Source organism: Rissa tridactyla, chromosome 2 (assembly GCF_028500815.1).
Source record: "Rissa tridactyla isolate bRisTri1 chromosome 2, bRisTri1.patW.cur.20221130, whole genome shotgun sequence".
Classification (NCBI taxonomy): Eukaryota; Metazoa; Chordata; class Aves; order Charadriiformes; family Laridae; genus Rissa; species Rissa tridactyla.
The window spans coordinates 16,096,302-16,119,892 of NC_071467.1; the positions used below are offsets into that span (position 1 = coordinate 16,096,302).

A 23,591-nucleotide genomic window follows, 5' to 3' on the forward strand; every position below is an offset into this window, starting at 1 on the left:
GGGATGCCTCCACAAAGCAGAATAATTTCTTGTTCCCCCTACCAGGTAACAAATGCCAGCTTAATACATCAATCTATCATCACATAGTTATGTATTATCCACAGCCAAAAGCCCCTAATAATAAATTCTAATCTCCTTAGGATGATAAAGTAGAAAACTAATGTGAACCTATTGCAAATAAAACTGAATTCCCTAAAAAGCAAGGCCTCTTTATACCTTAATAACACAATGCTCTTTCCAGCTGTCAGCCTGGAAACTCAGTACCACTCGGTATTGCATACTTTATTCTGTTCTAACAAACCTGTTAATAAAATGAGCCCTACAGCTGTGGGAGTGAGGATTGTGGAGTGGGAAAACACTATATCTAGTTCTGCATGGAAAGTGAAGCTGCACTATTATGGCCAAGGGCAGAATTGAAGTTGCTTTTTGAAGAAGCGGTTGAGCATGCATTTTGAAGTGCAACCCTTGTTTTTGCTAACAGGTGAGAATTTAATTTGGTTGATTGGACAAAAATAGAGGCACTGCAACAAGACCTGACCCTCTGTTCCCAGTTTTGCAGTAACCATTGCCAGGTATGCAGAAGAAGAAGATTTAACACATCCTGTTAAGGAATCTGGGAATTAGCTGCTTGAAGGTGAAGCACGTCCCTTCCCCGTACAATGAATGGCTGTGTGATATGCCAAAGGGTTTTTTAATTATCTGATATAACTTCAAGGATGTAGCATTACTGGGTAACAACCCACAGGCCATGCTATGAAAGACACTAGACCTGATGTTCACAGTGGCCCACAGTCTTTCCTTGTCCTAATTATTTTTCCCTTTTCCAGGACACCTGGTCTGTTATATTGTCACGACTCAGTGGTACCTTGTGACACGGACACCCAAAAATCTGCTACAAATGTTCCACCACAACTTACCATGATGTAGTGCAATATGAGCTATGGGTTGTCTTGATAGTAGAGAATACTGCCCAGGTCAGGCAGAAAAGAGCTTGGCTGAGGGATAACTGAAAAACAGATAGGGCTACGTAAAAAACCAAAGAGCTATTTGCCAAATGTCAATGGAGAGAATCCTCTTGTGAACCACGCTGCAGAACAGAGTGCACATCTGATACTTCCCTTAATATGCAGGAGGAGGACTGTCTGCCAAAAGGCCAGGAAAGTGCATGCCAGCCTCTCTTTCTTTCCCAGATCTCTTCATCCCTTTTGCTAATTTAAATTTTCTCTTTTATCCTGAGTAAGCGTTGAGCTTCACTAACACCAAACTTACATTTCATTACGTTTTGTGATAATTGGCCTGCTGGTAATTTGGAGGTTGATTAGCTTTTTGTTACCTGTGATCACAAACAGGCAGTCTTAAATGTTGCTTTAGTGCCAATCTGCCGCTCTAGTCAAGAATAATTAGGATACTTTCTCTTGTAATTGAAAGTAACCGCTGATGGACAGGTAATCTAGCTGATGGATGGACCTAATACATGTTCTCTCCTGGTAGACGGTACCTGCTCACAGAGGCAGGGCTTTTTAGTTCAGTTAATTACCATTTGTTTTTAATCAATTACGTACAACCAGCACATACAGTCTCCGTTGACCTGTGACAGGGGTGATCGTTATTTTGCAGAACATACGGCTCCCTTTAATCCCTGGGGTCTTGACAGAAGACGCAGTCTCGTTTCTGGTCCTCTCCCGATTCAATCTGAATGGTGACGGAGTGGAAGCTGTAGTGCTCAAACAGGGCTTGAGTAACCTCTCTCAAAATCTTCTGGCTGTCCGCTGTGTCTGCTGTAGATGGCAAGCAGAAAATTATCAAAATGCATATAATATAATACTTGAAAGAAGAGTAAGTGTTTACTGACAGAAACTGTTCACAAACTTCTAACAAGAAGTTTGCTTTGGGAAGTGTTTCTTGTCCTTTTTATCCTCCTTTCAGGAACCTGCATGTCAGCAAAAGTTTGTTCATTCAAATGTGGTCAGAATATGCAATTTTGGCAAGAGCTGAGCTAAGAGTAATCACCAAAGAAATTCAGTTTGGCAGAAAACTGGAGGAAAGCAGGAATACTTAATAAAGATTAGTTCATTGAGTCAGGGAGTAGCAATAGTGCCAAGTGATTTGGGTGGCTGATAGACTCACTCTTTTTGGGAAGCGGGGACTCCATGGAGGACTTTGCTTCTGAACCCATTCTTGGCCGAACACAGGTGAAATTTTTTTCTTAAATAAAACTTAGCATGTACAAAGCAAACAGATAAACAAGAAAATTGATCTGGGTAGTGGACAATTTGTCAATAGGGATAAGGACTAAATTTAAAAAAAATATTTTTAAAGATGAACTGTTCCCCTGGAGATACCTGTATGCTCCAAGCTATGTTTTAAAAGATTGTTTTACAGCTAGAGATGCATTAGGAATGCAGATTTGCCCTGTAACTTTTTCTTACAGGGATCAACAGTTTTCAAGCTTCTCAAATCCACTCCAAAATCTATTTGATATTGTGAGAAAAATCCAGCCTGGGTCCAATTCTTTTAATTCATTTAAAATATCTTGCAGTTTACTTCCGTGCTGCACAGACTCTGCAGTTTTCAAGTTCTGGGCTAAGTAGAGGTCCCTGTTGTTTTGGCAACATTTCTGGGAGGAGGATTTGAGACCTTTTTTTGTTGTTGGCGGTGGTATTTCTCCAACAAAATGATGACATTTGTTTTAACAAGCAACAGATATACAGTCAGTTGTATCCCAATCAGGGGAGACTGACCTTTACTAGGCAGCAGCTGAATACTTACTCCCTGTTTACAGAAATTTACTGACCTGTGGCAACATGAGCAGACAGAATAGTTTGATTCATTGTCAGAGACCAAAGATGAAGGTTGTGAACAGACTCCACTTTCTCAACTGCTAAAATTCTTGCTTTCACTGCATCATAAGCAAGTCCTTTTGATGTTCCTTAAAAGGAGAAATTGGTGGAAAAAAAGTTTTTTTAAGAGGTAACAAGGATCATTACATGAAAATGCATCATGAATGGATCTTTATTCAGTTAGATGTGTAACTTCTATAAAAACATTCGATACTTCAGAAAGCCTGTCTAGAGTTCACTGTGAAATTTAATCCTGTCCCTTGTTTTATTCTTCTCCATGGAAGAATGAAACTGATGCATGTCTTAGGAGATACTCTGAGGGTCCTGTTTACGGAGGGAAGTGAGTTGTTTAGCCAGATGGTGTCATAGCTTTACGCCAACATCTTTTGTGAGCACAGATTTTATGGCATCACCTGAGCACCTCTGAGGGATTCTGTCCTCAATACATTTACACAATAGAGAAGCATCTGTTTAACAGAGAGGGAAAGACAAACATAAATATTAAAATTGTTTGACTCTGGTATCTTAGATGAGATTAGATCCCAGGTCTAGTTAATGAGTAGTGAGTTTTCCTTCTTAGATGATGGTGGTGATGACCCTCATTCGGAGTGAGGACAATTGTGATGGGGTGAGTTGCGATATGAAATTTGGAGTTAAATCTGAACCTAGATTTGACCAAGGAATTTAACTGCAGATCTTCTCTGGAGAGAGACATGGGAGTTTGGAAATGCACCTCTACATCCACCTGAATAGCTATGCTCATCATGCTTCACTTGGATCAGTAAAATAAAAATATTTTTAATGCCATCATTATGTATGATATGCACAGTATTAGTTAATTTTGTCTTTCATACTGTAACTGATAATTATGTAATTATTAATGACCTCACTGTTGTATGCTTTGTCCTATCCGTTTATTACAAGAATGATACGCTGTATGGAGTACTGACTTAGCAGAATGTGATCCTGACATGTACACGCTCTTTAGAGAAAACCACGGACAGTCAGTGCCTGCGTGGCACAGTCAGTCGCAGGGGCTGTGGGGCTGACATCCCGGGACAGGCTGGATGCGTGGGGTAAGACCCACCTCCAACACCAGCTCCCACATCCAATTTCTCTTTAGAAAATTATGGGCAGAATGTACTACTTCAGAGGTAGGAGAATAGCTTCAGAGACCTCCCCAGAAAGGGAGAGGGTCTGGTCCTGCTGCAGAGGGGAACAGAGCATTGCCCGTTTTGTCATGTCAGCACTGCTTAGGGAAGCTGGAAATCACTGCTCTGAGAAAGAGAGTCCTGAGTTTGATATTTTTCAGAAATCAAGAGATCTGATTTTTTGACAGCCAGGATGCAGCCAGTTGCTGCGCTCTGTCTAGGTACACTTCTACACAAATGTCTCTCTATCTCACAATCGCTGAAAGCAAACCAACCCTAGAATGAAGCTTTACTGTAAAACAATATTGGAAATTTTCTTTCTTGAAACAGAAGTAGGTGCAAAGTGAAAGAAAGAAGTAAATAGCCATGTAGACAGTCACACTGAGTAACTCATAGCCATTCAAAACCTACACTTTTCCCTTTAATCCTTACATGCTCATAGCTGAGAAAGAGGTTGCATTGTATTATTCAGTGTAAGGAAGGCAAAAACATGGATCTATGACTGCTCAAGCAATTTGGCCTTGCAAATCAAATGTTCAGGCCCATAGCTGACAGGATTAAAGATTGCTAAGCCTGTTCTTCTTGCTGCTGATATGCTGAGAATTGTCTGTTCCCTTGCACTTGAACACCACTGGAAAGCTCCATCAGCTTGCTTTTCTAGACTGGCGTAACTAAAAATCTTTTAAACTTCTGCTTCTTGCACTCAGTCTATTTCACAGACACAGTTCAAAGCACAGTCTTTTTCTTTGGATTTTTTTCTTGGCAAAGACTTGTATTTCACATGGGTAAAGAATTATACAAAGTGAGTAGACATTGCATACGCCAAAGGGCTGATAAAAAGCAATGCTACACATACGACAAACAAAAGCAACTTAGTTTTAGGAACACACCGGGAGTTCATTAGCAAAACACCGGTAAACAGATTTTTATGAAAACTGGCATATGTATAAGTCTTCTAGTGCAATGGTAGAAAACAGTTGTGATTAAAATTGTAATTAGGATTAAATTATGATCAGAGTTATAAGAATATTGGAAATTGATAGAGAAGTGTGCTATTATACTTTTGTTAGCAAGTATAAGCGTTATGGACAAAGAGAGAGAAAAAAACCAAAATGTAACTATTGATTCTGGAATCAGGTCCTACCTTCCATTAACACAATCAAAATATCCCTTAAAATGGTGATGGTGGTTGCCAAAACAAAGATGGAAAACACAAATGTGCAGATTGGGTCAGCTATTTTGTATTCTGGCTAGAAAAATATGAACACATCACTTTGTTAATTTCATTATTGTTGGTTATTGCCATTTTTAATCAGTTAATCTCAAAGAATTGTACATTGCATTCATCTAGTACAGAATGAGTGCTGACCTCCTTTGCCAGTTAGGGAGCCTCAGCACAGGGAATGAAGACGAAGAAAGGGAGAGACACTGAAGTATCCTCCTTGCACTTGAAACACCAGGAACCAAGTGTTACATTCTCAATAGCCATTTCAATTCCCAAGAATAAGTATAATTGTCTTTGTCTAAATTACAATGTATATCATTAAGACAGAGAAAATATTTACATAGTACCCAGTGTCACAATGCTATGAAAATAACTGTTATCCTTAATTGCAAGGAAGGCAAGTGAACTAATAAAACTAACCTTAAAGAAGATGATAAGTGCGCTAATTAGCACACTAATACTCTGGAATAGATCTCCAATGGCATGCACAAAGGCTGCCCGCAGACTGGCATTGCTCAGGGCTGCTTTTTCCAGAGGGGCCGACACATGTTCCCTGGCTTGTGCCCCATGGCTGTGCCCATGGCTGTGCCCATGGCTGGTCTGGTGCAGAATCAGGCTAAGTCTGCAAGAGATGTAAAGATATCAGTGGGGTTGTTGCACCTCTGCAAGCGGTGATGTCACACACGTCATCAATCCTCTCACTTCTGAATGATGAATAGTAAAATCAAACACATTAAGTAAAAACGCAGAGCGGCTAAGCAGATAATTCCTAGGTGTCTCAGTGTTTTGCATACAAACAAGAAAGTCTGTGAACAGGGGAATTAATGATGCCTCATTTTCTATAGAGTTCTAGAACGTTCTGACATCTAATAAAAAGTGAGACGGAGATTAATCTTTTCCTGGAGTTTGTGCATTTATAATTTCCCTTCCCAGTGTGGCAGGTACCTGAAGGGAGGAGAGCAACTGCAAACTTCAATGAGAAGCGGGATCTCTCTTCTCTACCTCATTCTATGTTCTCATGAAACTCATAAACATTTAATATTTTTGAGGCCAATATCTCTCTATCTTTTTTTATTGAAACACAGCAGCAGGTTCAAGAGTTATATGGAGTGGAAAACAAAGTAACTTACAGGATGTTGGCGAGCACGGCACAAGCAGAGGTAATGAGCATCACAGTAGCATCAATATCGTAATCAGGGTGTAGCAGCCTCATGCTGGCCAAATACGTCAACACACCAGTCACCAGCCAAACGATTATCATAGACATCAAAGCTCCCAGAATTTCTAGGAATTAAACCAATCTGATTTTAACAAGAGTCATAACAAAAATGCAAGAAATTTTAAGAAGTTGATGGTAAAGGTTCCAGTTTTGTGAGCTTTATAGCCAGGAGAGTTACTTCTTGTGTGTTGGCAGCCTTGATGCTCACAAAGAATGAGCCAAAGCCCCTTCTGGTCATAGCTAATACAACGGCTGCCCAGGGCAGCCCTACGTAAATGGGGGACTAACCCTGTTCCACCTGCTCCTACTTTTGTGTCCGTTCTAGTGTTGAGTTCATGGGGCATTTGGAGAAATTGGAGAGATGAAAAAGATCATTTGGGGAGTTCTGGGAGGAGCAAAAGGAGCTGTAATGGAAAGGAAGGATAAAAGCGCAATTATTTTACACTTTACATAGTTGCCTGGCCCTGCCACTATGGTGTGAGGACCCCAGGAACCAGCCCTCCTTCCCCAACAAGATTATCTTGGTCACGGGAGCAGAGGCCGGAGGGAAGGAGAGAGGTATGGCTCTCCCAAACCCAACGGCAGACGTAAGCACCCTCCAATAGCCTCTCTTGTTTCTGCACACCTCTCGTCACCTCACACTTCAGTGACAGCCCCCGACGAGGTCCTGCCAGCAAAACCTCTCCTTCCTCTCTCCTGCCAATGCCAGAAAATCATTTTTGTACCACCGGCAGTTATGAGGACAAAGCAAGTTATTTTTTCCCTGGGGCAGCAAAATTTAATTTTGTCTCTATTCGCTCTGAGTTGGGCTCAAATAAATCCAGTCCCCAAGGCCACCTTTTATTGCATTCCCATAGGCGAGGTCTGGGGGTGTTCGTATGAACGAGTAGCATGTTTTTAATAGGATGTGGGACTAGTAATTGGCTTGTGACTTGAATGGGTAAATGTGGCACTTTATAAGCACAACTGAGACAATACCAAGGAAAATGAAAGTTCACCGTAAATGGAAAGGCAGTAGGTAGCCAGAAAGACCAAAGCACTTATACAGACCTCCACTGTCAGTCCATGAAAGCATCTGAAACTCAACTTATGATTTTAAATATGTATTTATGAGGGCCACACATTTTGCAGCAGTCCGGGCTCCAGATCCTTATCAAAATAACTGTTTTGTCTAAAACTGACAAAGAACGAATGAAAGTGCACTGACAAAGAAATCCAGTTTTGCTCGAAAGTAGATAGAGAGAAGCTAACATAAAGCATGGTGTTTATATTTTCTGATAAACCTGGTGTTTATATTTTCTGCAAGTTACAGGTTGAAATCCTGCAAACCTGGCCCAACTGAAGCTGGTTGTTGCTGGCTGTGCTATCACTGCTGTGAAAGGAGCCCACAGCCTTTGCGAACACCTGCATGAATGTCTGTGTGCGTGCGTGCATACACTCCACAGCTGAAAATGTTAGACATCGTCTTTACCTACATAGGTGAAAACACTTTTCAAGGTTGTATCTTAGCAAAAGTTCAGCTAAGCTTACAGACCAGTTCAGTAGTATGAGATGTTTTACAAGAGATGTTCCCAGTTACATTTCTTCAGAACTGCTAGCAGTACCAGAGCACAGCAAACAACAGGATTGTTTGGGAAACCAAATCCTACCAGAGATAAAGAAATTGAGATTGAAGAGAACTCTCCTACCTGGAAGTAGGTCTGGCTCATACTATCAGTCTCCTTCAGCGTTATGCTTCTAGCACGTTGCTGAAGGTAGCTGCACACCCAAAGGATTGTGTTGAACTGCTGTCTCGACTGATTCTGCAGCCTGGTTCTGGCTTAGAAGACAGGAGGCATTCAGATGGCTCCTGCTAAACCCGAGCCCTGTCATACACAATCTTTGCATGACAAACCCTATCTATCAGTCTGAGAAAAGCAGTGAAAAAACAGCTTCCAGTGTCATGGAAGGCTGCAGCTGCAAGACTTCGGTGGTCAACGCACAAGGGCTCTGCCACCCACCTGATTGCCCTCAGCTGCTCTATTAAGGCACCCACCTGCATATTTAACTGGAAATATAGCTGGGAAAATAAGCAAGAAACAGGATAACTATCATGGAATGCAATTAAATAGCCACTGGCATTTGATGTAAGGCTCTCTTTGCTACCGGGATAAAAAGGCAATAAAAGATTGGTTTTGAAGTTTTGCATTGCAATGACAAAAAGACTAAAAAATCTAACACAAACTGAGGGTGAAGTTACATGAGGTTGCTGAACCCGCCTACTATCTCATCAGCAAGATAGAAGTCTCTCTTTTACTTTCCTTTATTCCCAGGCTAAGAGAGCATAAACACAAGAAGTAATTATGGGTCAACTGATGGAAAGCAGTAGTTTGCTAAGGCTACAAAATTCAGCTGTGTGTTGGCAACATACTGCCAGCCACACTTCAGTCATACTAAACCTCCCCCTCATCCAGCAGCCCATTTCCAGAGAGCTGGCAGAATGTACTGAGGGAGCAATATAAAGACCGGATGAGTATGGCATATGTCTTCTCTGGCACATTCTGAAGCTATAGGCAAGCTTAGCCTGCAGGCATTCTGACTCAGAAGCTGCTTCTGGACCCTCATATTGAACATCCTTGAAGCTTTTATCATGTGAGTCCTTGGTTCAGGTGCATAGGTGTCTAGAGCCATTTGAGATACACGGACACTTCCATGTGTGACTTGAAACAAGATGTATAGATGACCCATAGCCTTCTAGAGGGGCAGTTGGATACTGTGGAACACATTAGGACATTTGAAATAACATCGATACCTTACATATGAGCAACTAAATTGAGCCCTAAGATAGCCAATATGGGATTCATTTCCAGACCGAGACAGCTAAATTAAAATGTGTATACACAGGTGTGATCTAGGTGACTAAGCTCCCGTTGTGGACAATGGACATCAAATTAATGGTGATTCATACAGCTTCCTGCTCCATTGACTGACTGAGAACACATCCTGGTTTCTTAACTATGTGGGTCTGGTGGCGTTTGAGATTCTCTCGTCTTTTGCTTGGCGTTCTGTGCAGTCTCCTGTGTGTCTTGTGCCACAGCTGCCATTCCCATGCGTAAGTCTCCCTATAACCCCATGAATGTAGCACTCTATGCCTAGGCAGCTGAATGGAGCCTAGATTTCTGTTGAATATATCAGAAACTTGGACCCTGTCCTTACACATGCTCACTTATGTGCAGACACTGATATTGAGGTGTTTAAGTCTTCAAGAGAATCATACCCCCAGAAAATTTTTTCTCATAGTTAATATTTTGCTGGTCTTTCGTAAAAGCACTTGTGTTTGCTTGTAAGGTTTTTGTTATTAGGTGTCATCTCTAAATATATTGATTTTGGTTGAGGACAGAGAACTTTCAAAACCTACCAGTGCTTCCATCTGATAAAAAGTATCAGTAATAAAGAGATATGCAGGGAGAGGATTTAGAAAGCGGTAAATGTTAAAGAATCTCACTTTTCTACAAATATAACATTGTTGTTATATAATACATAAAACATTATATATGTTATCTATATGTTATCATCCTATAAATGGAGAAACCCCCTCATTTTTATAGGTATTGATGCTTTTATAGAAACTTCTGTTTCATAGTAGATTGAGGACTCAGTTCTCCTCACACTCAAGTCACTGAGAGAAGTTGCTGTTACCGCAGCCAAAGCTACCACCAGCCCAAAACTTTGTTAAATAATGACCTGAAAGACACATTTGTAGATAAAAGATATCTGTGCTCTTTACTTCCTTGAAGCTCAGTGGTTTGCTCTGTTTGTCATGTGTCCTGGGGGCTTTGAGAACATTCGTGCACTGTCTCTGTATAGCTGCAGACCTACGTTGGACACCAGCACGTTTTCCAGCGCCTGGCTGTGATGACTCCCCTTTCCCATTCCACATGTTCGTACTGTGACACTTTTTGCTACCTGCTCGGTGCCACCCAAAAGTTAGCTGCTTGGTAGGAGGTTTGGAGGCAAGCCAGAGTGAGAAGAGGCTGATCAGGAAGCTTGTCAGGTCCACCAGGATGTGTGCCGCGTCGGTGATCACCGCCAGGCTCCCGGCGATCTGCCCACCTGTGTGAAACACGCGTCCGTATCACGGCTCCGGTCAGACGTTTGAGTCAACCAGATCAAACTCGAGACCTGCTTTGCTGTGAATCAAAGGGAACATTCAGCTTTCAGTGATCACAGACATGGCTCAAAACTCTTCAAATTAGTTTCATTTGTACCTCATTCATGCAGTGAAAGCAAGTCATAGAAAGAAATAAGGTCATTTTCTTTATCCTAGAGAGACAGAGAGAGTCCTAAGGACAATAAGAGTTGTGATACATTAGTGCTGTGGCTTTATTACTATTGGATTGGTTTAGTGTGACTATTTTAGTATGAGGTTCCTTGGTGAAAAGCAGTATTAGGGATCACATTTCCAGTATCCTCCCACTATGTCTTCACAGATCACTGATATTGTTATGTATGTACAAAAACTCAGAGACTTAGCCTATGGGATTCATTTCCTGTTTGTTATAGGAAAATACGTATGTTCTTCCTGAGTTTTGGATAGCTGGATGCCCAACTGTTTATTTGTCACAGGCAACACTGAAATAAGAATAAAAGGAAAGGTCCCAGTAGAAAAGCTGTGATAAACAACCGGCCATTTCGGTGAGGGCGTAAGAAAAATGTTCTGTTCACAGGACTAATCTATCATTTTGCATCTGTAATGCATGATTTAATTTTGCTTCTAGAGCTGGAAAAATGTGGCTGAATGTCATTTTACTTTGGGGTATTTTGGTTTCATGTGAATTCTGAAAAATACCCAAGCCATTTTAGGCTATCTGAAACCACATGTCTTTTATCCAAATATTATTTTGCCAAATATTATTTTCTTGCCAAATTCTTCTAACCAGGACTCAGGGCTAAAGGGAAATCCAAAGAAACTAAAATATTGCTCTAAACTACCCCAGCTGCCAGCGGCTGTAGAAGACAAGGATCACAGGCAGGGAGTTGTCCTGCCAACTTCTTATAGCAGGGGAATCGTTTTATCAGAGTGAAAATATAGAAAAATTGAAATGTGAAATAATAGAGCCAAAACATCTAGTTTCTGCACTTGGCAATATGTTCCCATCCTTCTTCAATCATTTAATTAATTTCGGCTCGCCTGTTTCTCCTGACCACAACCCATATGAGAATCAATGAATCCTGAAAAACATCATAAAATGCCTCATTCAAACCTTTGGCAAGGTACCACTGCCAACGGGACATGTAGATGTGTTTCTTGTTTCCTTATAGATGGAAAGTCTTCATGCCAGCAGAATGGACTGTCTGTTTAATTTCCTCCCATATGCAGATTTTAGATTAGAATACCTTTAGAATACCTAATACTGTATGGTTTGTCACTGCAGGAGAATGTATATTGCACATATAGGGCATACATTATTTTTTCTGTTGCTTCCCTGTGCATCCCGTTTACAGCTGCCTGAAAGTTACTTCCCAAAAGGGAGCAGGCATGAATGCAGAATTTGGGGGCATCTCATTCCTTGCAATAAAATGAAAAATTCAACAGAATGGGGATTTCCCAGAACATGAGCAGGTGTAAATGCACATATACTTTTTGGTCATGACACAGCTCCCAGATCTTCACTGTTTGCGGGGTAATTGTTTCCCAAGTGGGAAGCAATTTTGCATAGCAGAGGGAAACAGGCTTGTCTGACAATGCACAGATGTTAACAACCAAGGCAACAGCTATCTTTCAGCAAACAAATATGCAGAGCACAAGCTGCCTGCAAAGCCCTATTGCATTTTAGATACCATATTTCCATGTTCTGCGGGACAGCGTTACAAAAGCTTGCTTCCAGCCTGCCGTCTTTGAAAAATGTTGGCAAATTATTATTTTATGTATTGCTGGCATAACTAATGCCTTGGGTGAGTTTCTGAGATCTCAGTCTGCTTATCTTAGCAACCTGGTCAAGTCTTTATATCCCTTTTTGACATGAGGACACATGCGGGATTTGTCTCTCTTTCTAGTGCCCAAATGGAAATAAAGTACTTTGAAATCCGTATTTGGTCCTTAGGCACTAAAAATCCTTGGAAAGCACTTTTATACCAGGGCTGTACATAGGGTGTCATCGGTTTGACTGATATCTCCAAATCTAGGGGGACTGTGATGGATCTGCATTAGAAGAACAGAAGATAATTGTCTTTCGGAGACAGTTGGTGTATCAGGCTCAGCCAACAGTGCCCCTTTTGGGAGAGCAGTAAGGGCCAGCACAGATGGTTTGAGCAAAAACATCACAGGAAAGGTCTAGGAATTCAAAGAAGCACAACTTTTCAACCTCTTTGCAAGTCATGCAGCTTTGTTTCTTCTGTTTAGCATAATAATGCCCACGGAAGCTGTTTGCCCTTAAGAGGAGAAGGAAGGGGAACATGTTCTTTATTTTCAAGAGTAAAGCCAGTGGAATAGTTATAGGCTTTTACTGGTTGGTATCAATACTTCCAACGAGTGGCCTTTATGACTTACTATTACCCACAATGGATGTTTATAGTTTTGTATACCACAAAGCTGTAGAAATTGTCAGTCACTCAATGGTCAATCACCAGGCGCAGGCTGTCTAGCCTAACGATCAAAAAAATTAAATGTATGGTTCATAATTACAAAAATCTCCATAGACTGCTGTCTGTAACTGCAGTTAATAACTGGTTTGTCAAAGTTTAATGGTCTGAAGCAAAATGGTCTTCAAGCCTGTTACTTAAGCTGTCACTGCAAAAAAGCCATGTGATTCATTAAGCAAAATGAAACATTTAGTTAACATATCATCTGTCCTTCCAATTATCCTCTAGCATTGCCGCATTCACCAAACTTAAGCCTACTGATTATACGGTTTTGCTAATAACGCGTTACTTCTGGCACTGGAAATTGCTGCACGGAGATGAGTGGTACGCACTGGTTTTCGTCGGGGAAATGCACGTGACCTGGACACAAGAAGGCTTCGCGCGGATGAAGCGCGTGGGAGGGGAGAGTTGGAGAAGTCCCTGCTGGGTCTGGCAGCCAAGGGGAGAAGGCAGAAATGCAGCAGCTCTTTCGCTGCCTCCACTTCCCACCTGTGGGGAAGACAAAGCCTTTCTCTTTCATTTTCATGGATTTCGGAGGGCTTCCTGGATGATTTTTGTTACGTCCCCTGGGGCACACGTTGGCAAAAGCCAGTGGCATTCCTCATGCCTTATTTCACCTCACCTTACTGCGGAGAAAGGGAAATTAAAGAGCCAGGAACTATCAGGTAGGTATAAATACCACAGAAGCCATGCAGAGAGCAGATCAGTGGGACAAAAAAGAAAGCTAATGCTCTATGAGCGAGCCAAAAACTTATACTGGATATTGCAGGATGGGTCCAGAAGTGAAAGCTAATTAGACCGGGGAATAATCTTCCATTGATCCAGAGACACACCATCAGGCCAATTTAAAAGATAAACGTGCCCTGGTATAAATACATTGACTTAACTGAAGAAAAGCAGATGGTGAATCTGGCCCTGGATTTCCCTGGATTTTGCAAAGACTGTTGCATTTAATATCGGCTCCTGCTGCTAGCAGCCTTCATCTGCTGAGGTTTCATTGACCTGGATAAACATGCAAAATCTTTTAATCTTTTCCAAAAAATGTAACTCGATTTATTAGAAACCTTTTGTGACATGATGCTAAGATATGCCAGCCACTTTTAGCCGAGCTTAAAGACCTGGGAGAGCACTTTACACCATTAACCGATCCTTGTATTACTACCCAGATGCAATTTTTAAAAGAATATATGAAAATATTTTGATAATTTGACTTTAAAAAAACCCCACCATCCTTTTAGAGACTGGGGGGAAAGGAGAGTTATTTTATCCCAGGCAGGATAAAATAGGTGCATCACGGGTCCCTGCACTCAGAGTATGTGCAGAAGGGCACGACTACGGCTGTGCTGGGCACCAAACCGAGCTCTCTTTGAGCAAACATACTCCCCTGTAATCTCAGCAATCATGAAGAAGATGCAAATTACTGATGCTACACAGAGCTTCTTCCTGGCTTGGTGCTGCTCCCTTTTTCTGTTCTCATAGGCCCGCGAGTAGCCGTGACAGTGATACTCTGGATTAGCTTCAGTAGCCTCTGCTTCCTGCTGCTGCCTCTCTTCATTTACATTCTTCTGATGCCGACTCGTCCTTCAGGATTGAAAGAAACAGGAGGTTAAAAAAGAAAAACCCTGGTTATTTGGGCGTCTAGCCCCGCAGCCCCAGAAACTATGTAATTAATGTTTTCAAAGGATAAAAGCAGCATTGGGAACAGCGGAGCAGGTCATAGAAGAGGCTAGCTCGCACAAGCAGGGCTCTGCGGGAGGGAGCTGCACATGAAATGACTGCTGTGGCTGTGTTTCCCAGCTCTTTGGGCTCTCCTACACCATTTAGCAGTTTATGAAGCACAGGATGACTTTCTGAGGCTGTGTGTTTTATGCACACCGTATGATTTTCAAAAAGTCGTACCTCGTACAAACAGTAACAAAATTCAGCATAACATGGAGACAATTCTATGGAAAATTTCAGTTTTCTATTCCCAGCAGCTTTTTTAGGAAGACTATTAAAAAAAAAAAAAATCTTCTTTTTCTCAAATATAATTGACTGAAGATATTTCTCTCCTCTCTTTGCATGCAGAACTATTTTATCTCCAATTTCCATGTATGTACAAAAATCAGTCTTCCAGCAGGGCCTGAGCTAAGAAACTCTTAGTCCAAAAGTTTCAAAGGCACTTAAAAAAATCAAAGAAATGAATTCTCCATAGTATGCTGACCCTTTGTGGCACTGATTTCACAGAAAGGTGAGAAGTTCAGCAGAAGCAGCTCTTTGAGCATTGCTCCATCACAAAGGTGATTTCCCAGCCAAATCGGCTCTGCGGCACACTCTCGGTACTGTCCTTCTCAGGGCTCCCGCGCAGGGAGTATGGGATGGGGTAGAGAGGTCCGGGGCCAAGAACATTGCGTTGTGACTGCAGGAGCTCCTGGATGACCATGACATCTGGTGCTTTGGTCAGAGCAGCCCAGATACTGGGCTCCCAAGGCAGTTTGGTAAGCAAGGACTTTCCCTCCTCCTTACCTTTCAACTGACAAGAAAACAAATGGCCAAAAACCCACCCCTAAGCCCTGTCCCAGGAGGCTCGACTGAAAAACGTTATGTCTCTCCAGGTACAACATTTGTTGCCACCGCTGCTCCTAATGCTGGTGAAACACCTCTTGCTGTGTACTGAGGCTTGTGGGAGCACGCTGTGGCATCAAAAGGGGAATTCAGCCCAGATGCACACACGTAACATCCATATAACCACGTATAACAGCTATTTGAGGTCTGCGTGTGCAGGACCATAGTCCACAAGCCTATCTGGACATGCAACAAACTCTACGGCTATTTCCAAGTCTGTAATTAGCCTGTTCTGGGCCTCTCTGTACAAGAGGGACATGGAAGTGCTGGAGCGTGTCCAGAGGAGAGCTACCAGGCTGGTGAGGGGTCTGGAGACCAGGTCACATGAGGAGAGGCTGAGGGAGCTGGGCATGTTTAGCTTGGAGAAGAGGAGGCTGAGGGGAGACCTCATTGCCCTCTACAGCTACCTGAAAGGAGGCTGTAGAGAGGTGGGTGTTGGCCTCTTCTCCCAGGTGAATAATGACAGGACCAGAGGAAATGGTCTGAAGTTGCGGCAGGGGAGGTTTAGGTTAGATATTAGGAAGAATTACTTTACTGAAAGAGTGGTCAGGCACTGGAACAGCCTGCCCAGGGAGGAGGTTGAGTCACCATCTCTAGAGGTATTTAAGAAACGTCTAGATGTGGCATTTCAGGGCATGCTCTAGTGGCAGAGATTGTAGGGGTTTGGGTTTTTTTGTGTGTGTCTGGTTGGACTCGATGATCTCAAAGGTCCTTTCCAACCATGAATATTCTATGATTCTATGATTCTATGGTGGCATGATGTGGGGTTGGGCTTAGCTGCCCCCAGTTCCCCATTCCCATTCTCTTTTGCTCCTCTTTTCCCCATTCTGACTAAGGACTTTCCTTTGGGACCAGGAAGAGTTGTTTCTTCAGTTGTGGGAAGGAGACCTGTGCTCAAGGAAGTGGATGGATCTTGGCAACTTTCTGTAGCATTTCTGCACTTGTTTATGGAAATGTCAAGATGCCTAAAATCTTGCTGGAAAGAAATTGTGCCAGTGGCTGCCAATCTGCAGTAATCGATGTCAAGGAAAAAAATTGCACTGAAAACACAAGCTTTTTCCAGCTGTCTTTTTTGGGCAGCCTGAGGGAGCTGCAGATGCTCAGCGGGTCCAAAGTCTTGCCAGGTGCCCCACAGCTCACACCCCACCGATGGCGAGCAGAAAAGGCAGCTGCAGAGCTGCGGATGTCTTGGCCCCTCATTGTGTTCATCAGCACCGCAGAGGTACTGGCGAAAGGAGAAGGGCTGACCCACCTTGCCAGCCAAACCCTGCAACTGTAGATAATCAGCGTGGATTTGGTTTTGTAAATATTATTGAGATGTTCCAAGGATGCAACGTGTTCCCCTGAGTCAGCTTGTTTCCCAGCCAGGTTAGCATGTGGTCTCTGTTTGCTCAGCGGCGGCGACCGGTTCCCCCTGTACATGAGGAGCTCATCTGAAAGAGCAACTGGTCAGATTTAACGCCTGATGCCTGGAGACGGTGACTGGTCTTAGTCCTTTTGTCAGTGTTTTCCTTTATTTTTCCCGCAACAACAAATACATGGGAGCTGGGCCGACTGGGGAATGGGCTGCCCATCTGGCAGCCAGGGTCCCCGCTAGCCAGTCCTTCTCCAGTCCTTTGGTTTTACATTCATCAGGCTCCTCGTGTGCACCGTGTCACTGATGTACAATATTTTGCTGATGAATTTTACTCAGAAGGTACCACAAATTGATTCCTTCCAGATGGCTGAGTAAAATACTGTAGTTCTCTCACTGGAGATGAGGGCATGCAAGTTTTTCTTTCTCGTGATCCCTCTCTGGAGTTAACTTCCAATGCTTTTCTGTACTTTTGCATGTAAAATTAATTTCCCTTTAACTCAATTTTCATCAGCTGGCATGGAACGTTAAAATCATCTTAACGACATGAGTCATGATCAGCTCAACAGCCTGTTAGGGCAGGGATGCCAAAATTACCCCTGCAGATTTCTGAGCCACCGAATCCTTTCCTTGCTGTTAACAAAATAGGTCGCTTTGTGACCCTCTCCCTTTTTTAATCTTCAAGTTTCTCTGTCAGCTAACAGAACCTCAGAGTACCACTGAGGGGTAGGAAAGCACTGTCCGCAGATCTTGTTGAACAGATGCAAAAGCAAACAGAGACAGCGTAAACCCACAAATGTCACATTTTTCCGTCTAAAGGGTACCTAAATAAAAGCGGCCCGGTTGTCAGAGGTGGCGAGCATCCGCTGCTCCCTTTGAACTCACAGAGCAGCATCTGGCCCGATGAGTTAGGAAGACTCCTGCCAGCTCCCCTGCGTAACCATTATTTTTTTCTTCCAAGAGCAGCCTGCCACTAATTAAAAGAATCTAAGAGACAGTTTTATAAATGTGTGAATCAAAAGCTCAAGGTGCAGAGATCAGCTCTGTCAAACCATAAACCCCTTCTGAGTGTGTTAGAGCAAGATGTAGCCTTTGAGCTACGTCTCTGCACCGGCACACTGCAAGCAGAGTCCCAGATTAAAAAATAATCTTTTCTCCATTTCAAATTCTCTTTCCTTTGTAAAAAAGATAGTCGGGGGAATGTCACAGAAAGGCTCCTACTGAGTCATGCCCGGAAGGGGGGAAGGAGAAAATATTAATACATATTGCAGATTCCATACAAATCATTAGCAAGAGTTTTTGATTACAACTTCCTTTTGTTTTCACTTGATCTGCTGGATGCCTTGATCCACAGGCTGACGGGAATAATTGCCATCCTCCTAGACCATTATGAGATCACCAGTCAAAAGAGCAAAATGTGGAATCGCTGCACTTCCCACAGGAGATCATCTCCTTCACAAGGGAAAAGAGTAATTTTTGGTGCCTGAAAGGATAATGAAAATGCCTTCAGAGAAAAATTTATCAGAGCCATAGTCACGTCCCTTACGCTGGCACCACTCCAATTTCAAGTGATGAACCGATCTTGAATATTTCCAAGTCTTTTAAGACCCTGTTTATAGCCTGGCTGTCCAGATTCTCCTTTTCTTTATCGTGGGCCCAAACCAAAGGCAAATACTTATATATTTGCATACATTTAGATGTCTACTAGATGGGAACCTTTTCTATGGCTATTTTATTTAGTCTCATTTTGAGGGCCTGGCCATGTATGCGTAAATGTATTGTGAATAAATCTCCTTCTGCATAACAGTGCGTTAACAGCTGCACTGGGTTAGACCAAAGGTGCATGTAGCCGAGTATCCAAATTCTGCTGTGAGCGTGAGAGGATACATAAGGACAAAGTACAGGAAAGGAACATGTCCAGAGCGGTACTGCTCACCAGTTGCACAAACCTGGAGGCTGGGAGGTGGCTGAACCAGAGCTTGTGTCTAATAGCCTTTTACAGATCTTTATTCCAGGAACCTGGCTGACTTGAAAGTGTTGAGTTCCACAGTTTAATTATGATTTGTGTAAAAATAATTCATCCTTTCTTACTCTTAAGCTGTCTGCCTGATATTTTAATTAGTTCTTGTACTGTTAGAAATAAGGAATGACCATTCCCTGTTTACCTTCATCACATCATCCATGATTTTATGTATCATTCTTATATACCTGAACCATCGATTTCCTGAGCTGGTGTCCTACTTATTTAATTTCTGTTTCATACCTCTTACTATCTCAGTTCTAATTTTCTCTGAGATGAAATGGGCATAACTGGAGTGGGCACAATGGAGATGGTGTGTGCCCAGTACTGGGAAGACACAGTCCGTTCCACAGGGTCCCCATGTCACCTAACGCGAGCACAAAAGCAAAGGGATGGGTTTTGCCAAGTCCCCTAAGATCCTGCGTGCTCCTGGGACCAGCTGGCAAGCCAGTACAAAGGAGACAATAACCAGAGGGCCCACAGGTAAAACCCTTCAGAAGTCACAAGAAACACCTAAAGTTTTCCTAAGCATTGGCTTCTGCAAAGCACAAGGAGTCGTGAAAAGCCTTTATTTGATGAGGACTCTCTGATCCCAGAAGAGTTTTCATGTCACTTGCAGGAAGGCAGAAAAAGAAGAAAACATTCCCTATGTGCTTGTTGTAGAAAATCAATCTCCACCCGAAGAAATCATCTCCCAGGCTCACTTCAAACTTTTTGCCTACTGGTATGAGCCTGGCAGACAGGAATCAATTACAAACCTAAGGCTTCACTGATAGATAGGTATAACTACAGGTCACATTAATGCCCTGTGTTAAAAACTTTTACGTGAAGACAAGCCTTAAGGTTTTTACACATCTTTCCCTCTTTCAACATTGCCCTCCCCTTTTTTTCCCTTGTCTCTTGTCTCAGAGACAAAATTAAAACAAAAGCCTTGAGAATAGAAGTCTTCAGTTTCACTTGTGCAATGGAATTTAAAATCCCACCATAATGACATATGAAGAACATGATCAGACATCCAGAAATCCATGCTGGATCAAGCCAAAATCTACTTCACAGTGTAGTTAGTACAATCTAATGCAAATCCACTGATTACTGCAGGGGGGTTGGACTAGATGACTTTTAAAGGTCCTTTCCAACCCAACAGGTTCAGACTGAATATATGGAAAAAAAAAATTGACTGTGAGAATAATTCAGTATTGGAGCAGATTGCCCAGATAGGTCATGCGGTCTCCACCTTGAGAGACTTTTTTCAAGACTAGATCAGAGAAAGCCCTGAGCAACCTTGTTTGATCTCTTGGCTGACCCCACTTCGAGCAGGAGGTTGGACCAGAGACCTCCTGAGGTCCCTTCCAATCTGAATTATCCTACAAGCCTACAGCTGACCTTATTCTCAGAGAGCTCATTTAAAGCTCATGCCCTTGTAAGCATTTCAAGTTTGGCATGGGAGACCTCAAGGCATCCAAACACACTAGTGACTACAGACGGGCTTGGCACGTACAAAACGCTCTCCCCCACAGCCTTGTGTGCAGGGAACGGGGCCTGCATTCAGACTTCCTACTCACATGGTTAAGATAAAAACAGTTTTGTTCCCTGTGCATTGTAATAACGGCATTTATTAAAAAGAGAGAGGCTGGGGGATGGCAAAGAAATAGGCAATTTGTGTGCAAAATAAATTCTGTTGAAAGCATTAGAGCTATTCATTAAGCCTACACACAGGGAAAGGGAAAAATGTGGTAATTTATACCAAAGGCTAAGATAAGCTTATTGCTACTGATCGGCTTAAGACACCTGAAGCTGTGCACGCAGCCGGTCCGTGCAAGCCCGAGCCCAGCAGGCTGCATCCCCCGGTGGGCTGCATCCCCGGCGGGCTGGCTCCGGCCCCTGGGCTGCATCCCCGGCGGGCTGGCTCCGGCCCCCCGGCTCACTGGGCTGCCAGGGGGAGCAGGGTGACGGGTTCCCCCTCACTGCCAGCTCTTCCAAATGGGGGGAGACCCCAATTCTCAGCCTCCCCTTTCTGGTGATTGCTGGACGGGAGTAATTAGGTCATGCAATTAATCAAACTTCACCTGGCAAGAAAAGCTGAGAGGGGCTGCAGCACAAAACCACACAAAAGCCTGGACGTTAAGTCCCCCTTCTCCCGGGGAGCTGGAGTAACTCATCCGTCTCAGGACCTCTGCTATGGAGCCCTCCTGGGACTGGCCTTCAGGCTCTGGGGGCTGTTGGGCATACCTGCAGCAATCAATATCAGCCCAACAACTGCAGTTGTTGCAGAGATTCACCCCAACCAACTTCAATCCTAAATTAAGAAATAATTATCAGAAAGAAATTGACTCCTCCAGACAGTGAGTCAGCTCTTGGATGGGAGGGTGAGCTGCCGGAGGCTACTGCCTTCAGTGCACGTCCTGCCCCTCTTCTCACAGGGGATATTCCCTGCTCCTGGTGATCCAGGGAAACCGAGGGCTTCTTCGCTTCATGCCTTCCTGCAGTGTGTAAAGGCTTAGTCCAGAGAGGTCCTTGGGCCAGAGGTGGCAAGGACCTCAAACCCAACCCCATAAAATTGCAAACTATCAAAAAAGATCTGAGCGTCTTCAGTAACTAAAATGAATTGCAGAATCATATGGGATCTTTTTAGAATATAAATATCACCACAAAAGTCATTTTGGACAGTGCCATGTGTATTTATGGAGCCATGTAATAATATTTAAATAATAACCCAGACACTCAAATAACTAAAATACGATGGCAGTGACCCCAGTATAAGAACATGGAGAGACAGATTTCCATTTGAACTGACAGTGTTTACGCCAAGTTTCTGTCCCACGCATTTTAAGAGAGCCAAGCAATAAATAACCTGAAAACCAATGAGATAATGGAAATGTCAAGAGGTGCTAAGCTGTAACTGAGCAGCTATTTTCTTTTAAAAATACGTGCTGGTCTGAGTCAAGAGGAAGAATGAAAACAAGTTCAACGGCAAAACTATTTTGTGATAGACATTTATACTCATTTTTTAACCCAAGCTACAGCATGTCATATGTTTTCAGAGTGTTTTTCCTCACTCAAGCAAGCATTTAGTCACAGGACCTCTGGCACACGAGGGGTACATGAGCTTCAAGTCTGATAGACTATTCACATGAACAAAGTTTTGCAGGATCGAGTCCTTAACAGCATCGCGTTTCTTTCACACTGAATAGATTATTTAGACATTCAAGCATGAAGGAGGCTTGAATCAAACATGGTGTCAATAGCACTATTATAATTCAGCCTAAAATTGCAGCATAATCCATGAGGTTTTGCATCCTACAATAAATCCACTAAGCTTATAAAATACATAGCAGGAGACACTCGCTTCAACAGTAGATTGGTTCAATCCATCACAGGTGCAGACACATCAGGCTGCTGTCTAGTAAATGCATCAAACATTTAATAGGAAAGTTTGGGAAGGAAAAAAAAAATCAAACAAAACATTTTGAAAGTAGTGAAAGGTATTCCCTGTACGCGCTGTGAAATTCTCGTACCTTGACTTCAGCAGCGCGGCAGCAGATTGGAGATCTCGTATTGCTCTCAAAGACAAAGCAATGGCAGTGAAGGAAACAGAGCTGTGTTACCTGTCTAGGGCCAAGGAGTACTTCTTGGTGTCCCTCTCACTCACAAGGCAAGCTCTTTCAAGACACTTTTTGGCAGCCATCAGGAAGTCGGTGAGGTTTTGCTTTTTTCCCCCCCCTTAAACTCTCCTTTCTCTGTTGGAAGTGGATGTGGGCAAAAACGTCCTCCCAACTTACGTGGAAGTCTCGGCCAAATGTTTTTAAATGAGAAAGCTTTTAATAATCTCCTCAATAAACACCCTGCGAGAGAAAGCTGCTTTCCGAGCGCCGGTGGCGTCACCAACATGCCAAACAGCAACTTGCTGAGTACGTCAGATTGGGGGTTTTGGGCCTCCCTCTGTTTTTTTCGTTGCTTTTTTTTTTTGTTTGTTTGTTTTTTCCCCCCTCCATGCTCACTGCTGTGATGTGCTCTTTGCTCAGGCGGCGGGTGCGTGCTCTGCCCCTCGCCGGCTGGGGGTCATGCCCAGCTCTGCGCACACCCACCCGCTCGCACGGGCGCGCTGAGGGGGAGATGGAAGGTGATTAAAACGGCCCGATTTGCCTGGAAACAGTCAAACCACTGTTTGCCTTTCTGCTTGCTCGGCTTTGAAGGAAAGCACACCTCCCTCACCCCGGCTCAGCACAAGCCTCTTTAATCTGAGCGATCGCTCTAAAGACTTATTTCTACCCCTGGCACGTTTGCTCCTAACGGTTTGAAACAGAAGAGACTGCTTATTATTGCTGTTTGCGACACAGGTTATTGAAATCTTCATTTCACCGGGAAGGACTGCGGGTTGTTTTTTCTGCTTTATTCAGTTTGTTAGTTCTGTCGACAGCCGCAGTCCCTGGAGGGGAGGAGAAGACCTCCAGCCTCACCTCTCACAGCCTGGCCGCAGACAAGCTCCTCGGCGCTAATGGGAAATTTTGTACTGGCCTGTCTGTGTTTTACCGTATTCTTGGCAGAAACAGACTGTGA

The 23,591-nt window shown here is 43.2% G+C and overlaps 1 protein-coding gene across 1 annotated transcript; it reads right to left on the reverse strand.

Moving 5' to 3' along the window:
- Positions 1–1,632: 1,632 nt before the first annotated feature.
- On the reverse strand, positions 1,633–22,719 carry SLC30A8 (solute carrier family 30 member 8). Its single transcript, XM_054192732.1, has 8 exons — positions 22,640–22,719; positions 14,433–14,637; positions 10,381–10,519; positions 6,347–6,500; positions 5,637–5,838; positions 5,136–5,241; positions 2,795–2,929; positions 1,633–1,778 (listed from the first exon to the last, which is right to left on the reverse strand). Exons 1-8 carry the CDS (start codon positions 22,717–22,719, stop codon positions 1,633–1,635), a joined length of 1,167 nt encoding a protein of 388 aa, XP_054048707.1.
- Between the last annotated feature and the right edge of the window lie 872 nt (positions 22,720–23,591).

Bases quoted from the DNA above. Each gene is read 5' to 3' on its own strand.
- SLC30A8 (XM_054192732.1), bottom strand. From the start codon at position 22,719: ATGGCTGCCAAAAAGTGTCTTGAAAGAGCTTGCCTTGTGAGTGAGAGG. The intron at 6,501-10,380 runs GTAGCAAAAAGT...TTTAATTCCTAG, and splicing joins TTTTGGGTGGCACCGAGCAG to AAATTCTGGGAGCTTTGATG. The intron at 1,779-2,794 runs GTCAGTAAATTT...TGCCATCTACAG, and splicing joins GTCTGCTCATGTTGCCACAG to CAGACACAGCGGACAGCCAG.